The sequence below is a fragment of the Drosophila innubila genome, chromosome X, assembly GCF_004354385.1.
Source record: "Drosophila innubila isolate TH190305 chromosome X, UK_Dinn_1.0, whole genome shotgun sequence".
NCBI lineage: Eukaryota > Metazoa > Arthropoda > Insecta > Diptera > Drosophilidae > Drosophila > Drosophila innubila.
In genome coordinates, this window is record NC_047626.1 from 928,271 (window position 1) to 938,410 (window position 10,140).

Consider the following 10,140-nt stretch of genomic DNA (forward strand, 5'->3'; position numbering starts at 1 on the left):
ATTATTTTTTTTATTTTAGGAATAGTTAGTTTTTTTATAAAAATCTTCAACATGTTAAAAAAATAATTTTAAAAAATATAAGTAAAATAAAAAAAATCATTGCTAAATTTTACTTAAAACTTATAAACTTAATGATTGAACGTTTACTTTTCAATAAATTGCATTGAATTTTTAAAATTAAATTGTTTTTTTCTCGTTTTTTCTGGGTAATATTGTGTATTTTTTAATATGTCAAAACAATTACTTGCCAATTTACGAATATATTTATAATATAGTTTTCTTACCTTGCAGGAGTAGCGAGGCATTTTCAGCAGAAAGAAGCATGTGTAGCTCTCGGGCAGAAAGTGATCCGGCGGATTCTTCTCGAGCACCTGCAGCACAAAGTCACGTCCCCGAAAATCGGCGATAGTCCTCGGCAATCGCGTCCTTCCCCAGACAAAGCGCAGGAACAGCGAACGCTCCTAGAGCACAGAAAGAGATCAATATATTCGAAATTTATTTATTTTTAAAATAACATAATATAAAAAGATTTCAAAAACGAGGAATAGTTTTTTTTTCGAATTTTCGCGAAAAATGCCAACTGTATTAAGACCAAAGTAAAATGCAAAAATACTAAATACACATAAGTAAAGACAAACAGGTAAATGAAAATTTGGTATTTTTAGTACATATTTTCTCGGCCTTTATTGTATTTGATACTTTACGGACGGACAGACAGACAGACAGACGGACAAGCCGACGGACAAGGCGACGGACAGACTTAATTAACTCGGCTGTTGATCCTGATCAAGAATATATATACTTTGGGGGATCTGCCACGCCCTTTTTGCCTGTTACATACATTCTGCCAAACATATTATACCCTTTTTGCCCATTTTCAATGGGTATGGATTTCGTGGTATATTTGGTATTTGATTTTCCGATATTAAGTTGGAATTTACAGCACACTACAGTTTATTTGTTTTGGAATATTTATCGAAATTCTGTTTGTTGGTAAATTGGTATTCTTTTTAGTGGTATATTTGGTATTTCTAGTATTTTTGCAGTGTCTATCTTCAGCTGGAGTTCCAGTTTCTTTTCTCTTGATAAAATCGGGGGGACTCACCTGGTTGGTAAACTCCTCCATGACCTCCCAGAACCAGCCGACAAGGGCGGAGCTCGGATCGAAACCTTTGTAGGTGGCCACCGACTTGAGCAGTCCCAGGGGAATGTCCGGGGATCCGCAGACCATGGCCTGCAGCTCGGCGGCGGAGAAGAGCGAGAGCAGCGGAACCGGTATCACCTTGGACATGCCATCCCTCACAGCCTTCACCTGCTCATCGAACTCGTGCAGACGGAAACCGAGGGCCAGACGCACGTATTCCGCCCGATTTCTGGGCGAGATGTGTGTGTATCTCGTGGACAGCGGCACCTCATGACCACGTGCCGAGGAAGTCGAAAATGGCAGCTCCAATGTATTGAAGAGCTTCGCATCGTCGTCCATGTTGCGAATGCAGAGCAGACCAGCGACATAATCGCGATCCACCTCCGTAAGATCCGTGGGACGCAGTGGCTCTCCGGTCAACTGACGCCACACTGGCTCCGCCAAGCTAACGGAGAGAACGACAAATGTAACACATGTGTTTTTTAAAATTACTGCTGATCCAATAAAAAAAAAGAGTTTATATAGTATTCAAAGATCAAATCGTCTCAGCTACGTTGTGTGAAAATTTCAGCATTCTAGCTCTCACGGTTTGGTCTCCACAATGATCAGTCAGTCAGTGAGTCAGGATATAAAGTTTTATATGCATAATCTATATGGGCTGGTATTATACATCCTGGGCTGTTATTATATGTATAAAACTTTATATCCCGACTCACTGTCAGTTTGGTTAGGATGTCTTAAAAAAACAAGAAACTTTTTCATACTAAAACTTGATTTTCTACCAATCGGTCCTATGACAGCTATATGATATAGTCGACCGATTTGAACGAACTTCAGCCAGGATGGACAAAACCAAGTTAAATGCATATTCTATCAGTTTTGTTAAGATATCTCTACAAACAAAAAACTTTTCCATACTAAAACTTCATTTTCGATGTAACGTTCCTATGGCAGCTATATGATATAGTCAACCGATTTCAACCAAATTTGGTCAGGATGTATAATACCAGCCCAGATGCATGTTTTATTAGTTTGGTTTTGATATCTCAACAAACGAAGAACTTTTTCATACTAAAACTTCATTGTCGATGTATCGTTCCTATGGCAGCTATATGATATAGTGGTCCGATCCAAAAATAAAAACAAACTTGATCTGCCTATGGTATTCAGTAACCTACATACCAAGTTTACAGTCTCTAGCTGTTATGGTCTCTGAAATCGAAGCGTTCAAACAGACGGACAGACAGTCAGATGGACAAACGGACAGACAGACGGACAGACAGACGGCAATCGACTCGGCTGTTGATCCACGCCTCCTTTAGTCTGCTACATGCAGTCTGCCAAACACATAATACCCTTCTTTGCTCATTTTTAATGGGTACCGGGTATAAGTAACATAAAGAAATTGTATTAAATAAAAAGTTGTACTCACTTGAGACTTAGAGGTGAGCCCGTGCGCACGGCAATGCCCATGAGGACGCCGAGGAAGCGGAACATGTTCATCTGGAGCACCGAGGTGAGTGTGGGATCGAGCAGGAAGCAATCCCGATTGGCGCCCGCCTCGCCACGCCCATTGGGCGTGCTGATGAGCAGCGGTACACTTCCGTTCTGCAGTTCGTCGCACATCTCGGCAATGGATTCGCTGTAACCACCGCCACAATCATCGACACTCTCGCCCACGAACTTGACCTTCCAGACGCGATGCGGCAGAGCCAGTGCCTCCTGGGTGAGCAGCGGCAGCTTCTGCACCATTTGGCCAAATACGCTCTTCATGCCATCGATGCCGGCGAGACCATTACACCGACTCCTGGAACGCTTCACCTGAATCCGATTGAGTTCGATGACCGGACCATGCTGCTTATCCCGCACCATTGTCGTTTGTATGACCTTACGGAAGGCGGCCTCCTTGATGTTGTAGACCAGCACGTCCTTGAGCGCGCCTAGACTCAAATCGCCGGCAATGGGCAACATGGCCAGACAGGGACACAGTAGCTCCGAAAAGTGATGGAGCAGTATTAAACGGGCGTGCAATGCCTCCGGCGACAGGTCCCGCACCAGATCATACTCCAGCGGCGGATTGGGCAACGGACGCAGTCGCTCACTGAGCTGGGAGGTGGACAAGGCCAGCGTGTGGGCCGATCCGCAGGTGACCTTCACAATATGCTTGCCCTGGAGGGCGGCAACGAGGCGTGGCCGCTGTATGGCCGTCACAGTGCCGTCGCCCAGTTGTCCCTCATCGTTGTCGCCCCAGGTGTACACCTCGCCGGCATCGCTACAGGCGACGCAGTGCAGCGAGCCCGTCGCTATCGAGATGATCTTCTTGCCCTGCAAGGCGGCCACCTTCTTGGGTCGCCGCACATGATCCACGGAGCCGTGTCCCAGACGATGGAAGTCTCCCTTACCCCAGGTGTAAACCGCACCGGATTTGGTCAATGCCACCGAAAACTGTGAGCCGCATTCCACCTTGATGACACCCAGGCCGGCTAGACTCTCAATTTTGTAGGGTAGCTTGCAGCCATCGCTGCCACCACGTCCCAGCTTGCCGTAATCGCCATCTCCCCAGCTCCACACGTTATCATCATCCGTAATGCACAAGGTCTGGGCATCTCCGGAGCCACAAGCAATGTCGATGGCTCTGTAGCCCAGCAGGGCTTCCACCAGCTTCGGACGCAGTTGATCCTCCGAGTCACCATGTCCCAGACGACCGTAGCGACCCTTGCCCCAGGTCAAGACGTGTCCACTGGCCGTAATCGCGGCGGAATGAGCACTACCACAAGCTATATCCGCCACACTCATGCCATTGAGATGCTCCAAGAGCTTGGGACGATCGTAGCTCATGCGATTCCCGTGCCCCAGCTTGCCATCCTCGCCCTCACCCCAGGCATAGACCTCGCCGTCCGTGGTTAGGGCCAGACAATGCTTGCCACCGGAATTCACCGCCACCTTCTTGACAAACACATGCTGCAGTGAGCCCAGTAGCGTGGGTATCGCCCACGAATCACTGCCACCCACGCCCAGACGTCCGCCAGAGCCATAGCCGGTGGCAAATAGCTTGCCATCGGGTGTGACCGCAAACAGGGATTGTTCTCCACCCGCCAGCTGCACGGGACGCAGCAGACTCAGCGCCTCACACGGTGTGGGCGTCTTAATCCGACTGCCCTCGAGGCCGCCGAGCTGGCCGCGATGATTGTGACCCCAACCGTAGATGGTACTAGCGCCGCCCCAGCTCAAGGCCCAATCGTCGGGACGTCGATTGAGCCACTGCAGCAGCTGGGCATCGTGGGGTGCCTGAAAGAGCTGATGATCCTCGTGCAGCAGCAACGGCAGCGGTTCCTTCGAATGCACCACCTCCAGCTGCAGTTCCTGTCCCACTCCCAGTCCTAGTCCCAGTCCCAGTCCCTGTTGTGGCTCCGTCAGAGAGACATTGCTCGCCGTGCTCGAAGTGAGTGAGTTGGTCGAATTGATCAGAGATGCCGCCGGAGATTGACAGCCAGCGCAGGTGACAGATGCAGATGCAGTTGCTCCGATGGCTGCGGCAGCTGGAGCCGGCAGCATTTCAGCAAATTTCTTGCGCACCTCCAGGCAAAATTGACGTGGCAACTCGGTGCGTCGTATCAGGGATTGGGCCACCCTAACGGCTATGCAATACCGCTTGAACCACGCCCACTTGTGCACATCCCCCGACGACGACGAGGAGGAAGAGGCGCTGGCGGAGCAACTGCTGGCACTTAAGCTCGCATCCAATTGCATGTCGCAGGCCAGAGCCGCCAAGGTCTTGAAGTAATCCGAGTGCATCAGGTGTATGCCGCCACGCACCTGCGGTTCCTCGTACTCATACTGACGCAGTAGCTCCGGTACGAGCGGTAGCAGTATGGCCGACAATGCCGGCTCTTGGGGACGCGGTGCCTGCTCCAACAGCAATACCGCATGTAGCTTCTTCAAGGCCCAAATCCGCTGGGCCGTACTCAGCGCACCCAGCTGAGCGCAGGAAGCCAAGGCGGCCGCCAGACGGAGCAACACCTGGGTGGGACGCGGCGCGAGCAGTCGTGAGTCCAGCAAGGCCATCACCAGAGCCATCGATGGCTGTGACAACACCGCACGATCCGAGCCACTCTCGCCCAGCGTGGAAGCCGGCATGATGGCGTGCACCCAGAATCTCCAGCCCCAGCCATTGACCGAGCTATCCGAGCAGAATTTCCAGCGTAACTCATCGCCGAGTACACGTATCTCCGGAGCCCAGTGGGCAAACTCTCGACCCGATCTCATGGCCAACATATGACCAGCTGCGTCCATAATGACCAAGGGATCGTTGCGCTTCTCCGTGCTGCACTGACTGTCGAATTCAATGCGTAGCATCTCGGCACCTGGTATGCGCACCGTGCCACTCACATTCATGTTGTCCACATAGGGATGACTGCTCTCCTGCATCACCGGCTTGGGCAGCTTGCCCAGACAATGACGCGAGGTGCACAGATCCTCCAGCTCGGTGATGCAAGTCTCCAACAGCATGGACGCAATGCCCGCATTGCTGCTCAGCGATATTAAGGTTTCCGCTATGGTTGCGGCCGTGCTTGCAGCGCCACAGCGTCCACAGACGGCCAGTTTGAGCAACTCCACGAGACTCTTCGCCTCCGGCTCCTGCAGCAAGGCACCAAAATCATCGAGGCCATGTGGATGACTGATTTGGGCCAGCATCTCCTCCTGCTGGGTCATGGTGGCCGCCATTACGGACATGGCACTGGCGGACATGCGGGAATGCGAGCCCGCCGACATGCCCGACATGCTCAGCGATCCCGTCAAGCTCTGAAAGGCGCTCAACGGTGTCGGAGCCACGGCCGGCAGTAGTGGTGTCTCCAGCGTCTCGGCGGGACTCGGTTGCTCGGCCAGCAAGGCCGCATCATTGACATCAGCAGGTGCTTCGCCTCCACCTTGAGCTATAGCTGCCGTTGTTGTTGTGGTAGCAGCTCCTCCACCTGCTCCGCCTGCTGTTGTGCCCGCTTGCCCACTTGTCAGCTGCTCCTCCAGCTCCAGTTGTGCGGCTGTCGTCTGTCTGGCGGAGGTCTCCTTGTAGTTCACCTTGCTATGACTCGTCAGAGCCGCCACAATCAATTGCCTGGCTTGGAGTATGCCCATGGCCCTTAAGACATGCCCCAAGGCCGCTTGCCGTGCTGCTGGCGTCTCCAAGGCCAAGCTCTCGCTAAGACTGGCCAGCGAATTGGATGCACTTGCTCCCGCGGCTGTCGTTGCGCCCGCTGACGTCTTGGCATCCAGTTTGCCATCTTGTAGAGCACTTTGTGTCTCCGCCTCGTAGATGCCTAGGCTGCTACCGCCCAAGGGATCACGTGTACTGCCAAATGGCACCGGACCACGCTTCTCCTCATCCGCCGTGGCATTGGGCAGACCCCAGGCCATGGAATGCGAACTGCCGCAGGCGACACGATTCACAAAGACCGCATCCAGACCGATGACCAAGGCGGGCTTCTTATTCACAAAGGTATTGCCGCTACCCTGCTGGCCGTGATCGTTGTCACCCCAGGCGTACACCTGACCCGCATCCGTGACGGCCAGACAGTGTAGTGCACCCACGGCCACATGGATCACACGACGACCACGTAAGCCCGCAATGGGTTGCGGTTTCCGAACATGCTGATCACCGCCATGTCCCAGCCGGTAGTAGTCACCCTTGCCCCAGGTCCAGACCTCGCCGGCACGGGTTAGAGCCAAGCTAAACTGAGCACCACATTCGATTTGGATGACACCAATGCCGGAGAGACGTTCGATCTCATGTGGAGTAGCTGATCCCTCGCTGCCGCCACGTCCCAGCTTGCCAAAGTCACCGTCTCCCCAGCTAAAGACGGCTCCATCCTCGGTTAGGGCCAGAGTCTGGGCATCACGACTTCCACAAGCCACTTGAATGACCCGACGTCCATTTAGTGCCGTCACCAGCTTCGGTTTCAGCTGTGTGGCATTGTCGCCATGTCCCAGACGACCGTATTCACCCAATCCCCAGGTGTAGAGCTCCCCCTGGCTGCTTATGGCCGCCGAATGCGATGAGCCGCAGGCAATGTCCCTGATTTTCTTGGCCCGCAGCGATTCCAAGAGTCGCGGCTTGTCCAATGTGGTGCGATTGCCATGTCCCAGCTTGCCATCCTCGCCCTCGCCCCAACTGAAGACCTTTCCGTCGAGGGTAAGAGCTAGCGCATGTTTTCCGCCTGAATGCACCGCTACCTTCTTTACCACATACTGATGCAGCACTGGCAGTTGATGTGGCAGTGGTACATTGTGGGTTACACCCAAGCCGAGACGTCCATTGGTGCCCTCGCCACAGGCATAGACCTTACCGTCCTGACTCACCACGAACAGGGACTTGGAGCCGCCGGCAATGTGTATGGGACGCAGGCGACTGATGGTCTGCGAGAAACTGGGCACCTTGACCTTGGAGCCCTTGAGTCCACCCAGTTGCTCCTTGTCGTTGAGTCCCCAGACCATGACGGTGCAGGGTAGCTCCTGTTCCGCTGTCGCCGGCAGCGCATCCTTGGAGCTTGAAGCGGCTTCACCTGCTCCAGCGGCGGTACCGCCGTCAGCTGCCGTAGTTGCCACCGTTCCCGCTCCCGTTGCATATTCACAGGCGAGGAACTGCGCGTTGGCCAGCATATGTTGTATATCCGGCTGCTGACGTCGACCAATGAACTCCAGGCCATGTACCTTGCATTGAATGCCATTGTTCTGGCACTGCTTGATGACAATCTCGATCCAGGGATAATAGCTGGTCGCCTGTTGCATGAGCACAACACGACTGGCTCCAGAGCCCACCGGTATCCAGGTGTACTCCTTCAGGCTGTCCACACACTCGCCCACCCGCACCTCCAGCAACGACGGCATATGCGAATGATCCTCCGGACTGACCCTCAAGGCCAGACTATGGACGAGCACGCGATCGTGTAGCTCCAAGCGAATCCAATGCCGACAAGGACCGCCGCTGGAGCAGCTCTGCCAGGCAAGACCGCTGCCATCCAACAGATGCTTGGCAGCCGTCTCATTGGAGCTAACACTCAAGGATCGGATGCAACGCGACCAATCCTCAATGAGATCCAGGCACTGACTTTGAGTGGGATTCAACTGCGTTGGCATTGGTTCCATGGGCATGGGAAACGGTTCCACATCATTGATGTGTCCCTGCCAATTGGATTCATGCGGAAATTCCACGGTCAATTGTTTACCCCGCATCGCAGTCACCTGTCCGTAGTCCGATTGTATAGATCTTGATCCGCCCAAGCGCAGCAGACGATTGCCAGCTCCATGCTGGCGTAATCTCACTTTGGCGCCCACTGTTATCGCCGGCGGTGGACGTGACAACAGTTGACTTTGTGTCGAGGCCTCCACAAGTTCCAAATGGACAAAGCACACCCAATAGGTACTGCCATGGTTGCGCCAATCCACCTGAACATTGAGATCGTGTAAGCCCTCCGTATCCACAATGAGCACGGTGCCCATGTCACCCTGTTTGATCTCCTCAAAGTCGCGACAGCAACGCACCAACATTCCCGGACGCACCAATCCCCGCACATACAGCGCATAGTGATCCGCCGTCTGGAAATCCTTGCGCGTCTCAAACTTCAATTGGGATTGACCCTCAACGGTGTCCGAACTGGAGCTGGAGCTGCTGGATGAGGTGCTGGATGAGCTGCTGGATGAGGAGGAGGAGCTACTGCCTCCCATTGTTTCCTTTTCGGTTTCGGTTTCGGTTTCGGGTTCAGGATTCGCCTCCTCTTCAATGGTATTGGCACACACATCCGGATGCTCCAATATCCATTGGACAATCTGCTCGGGAGTGGGAATCGCCTCCGCTTGCAGCGATAGTTGTTTCAGTGCCAATTCCACTGTGCCGCGCGTGAAACCCATTTCCATAATCTTGCCAATCAATTGTGCATCGCTGGTCACTTGATGTTTCAACTGTTCCCTTTCCCTTTCCCTTACCCGTTCCCGATCCCGTTGCCGTTCCCGTTCCCTCTCCTGCTCCTGTTCCCGCTGCTTTTGCGGCTGCAGTTGCTCCTGTTTGGCCGCCTGGACATTGTAAACGGGTATGCCATGCACCATTGTCGGCTGTGCTGGACTCGCCAGCTGCACCAGCTGCTCCTCCAACTGATCCTCGGCATTTGCATGCAGTTGCTCATACGCCTGACTCGCCAAGGATTGCACGCAGTTCAATGCCGCCGTCGACAGATCCTGATAGCTATAACACGCCTTCACCGGAGACGGTTGAGTTGCCCTAAGCAGCAGACACTGGATGAGCAGCTGCTGCTCCTGTTGGCACTGGCTTCCATTGCTGTTGTTGCTGCTGTTTGGAAGCAAACAAGGATTAGGAAAACCAGGATAAATGTGTGTTAAATGTAGAGCAAGGAATCGAATGAATGAATAATTGTCAAATGGATAAAAAGCTAAGCAATGTTTCTTTCCGTCTATTCCTTTCGAATAAATAGCAGGGACAGTAAATAATGATTATTTTGTTTTTTTCTTTTTCACTTGTAAAAATCATTCACTTTTAGTAAATGTCAACTAGTGGGCGGTTACAGTGGAGCACGCTCGACAGTAGGATACCCTGTGCCCAGCTACTCTTTTATAAAAGTTGATTTTCGACCGATTGTTCATATGGCAGCTATATGATATATGGATCCGAATTAAACCAAATTTGGTCAGAATGTACCAACTTAAATGCATATTTTAACAATTTGGTTTAGATATCTCAACAAACAACTAACGTTTTCATGCTAAAACTTCATTTTCGACCAATTGTTCCTAGGGCAGCTATATCATATAGTGGTCCGATCCAAAAATAAAAACGAACTTGATCTGCGTATGGCATCAGTGGATCGATCAATCAAGAACTCAAATGATAAGCTTGTTTACGAACTAAAAGTAATGCTGATAATTATTTTTAAATCGTATGATTTGAATTTGGACTATGCCAAAAATCTAGAGTCAAGTCGGGTCAATTC

At 51.9% G+C, this 10,140-nt stretch overlaps 1 protein-coding gene across 1 annotated transcript in view; it reads right to left on the bottom strand.

Annotated features, from left to right (window-relative positions):
• Positions 1–10,140, bottom strand: part of LOC117794153 (probable E3 ubiquitin-protein ligase HERC2) — a 38,813-nt gene that overhangs the window by 1,041 nt on the left and 27,632 nt on the right. The window contains exons 12-15 of the mRNA XM_034634662.1: positions 9,215–9,470; positions 2,577–9,154; positions 1,106–1,589; positions 285–461 (exon numbers count right to left, since the gene is read on the bottom strand). Of these exons, the coding sequence (XP_034490553.1) occupies positions 285–461; positions 1,106–1,589; positions 2,577–9,154; positions 9,215–9,470 (7,495 nt within the window). The remainder of the gene's footprint in view (positions 1–284; positions 462–1,105; positions 1,590–2,576; positions 9,155–9,214; positions 9,471–10,140) is intronic.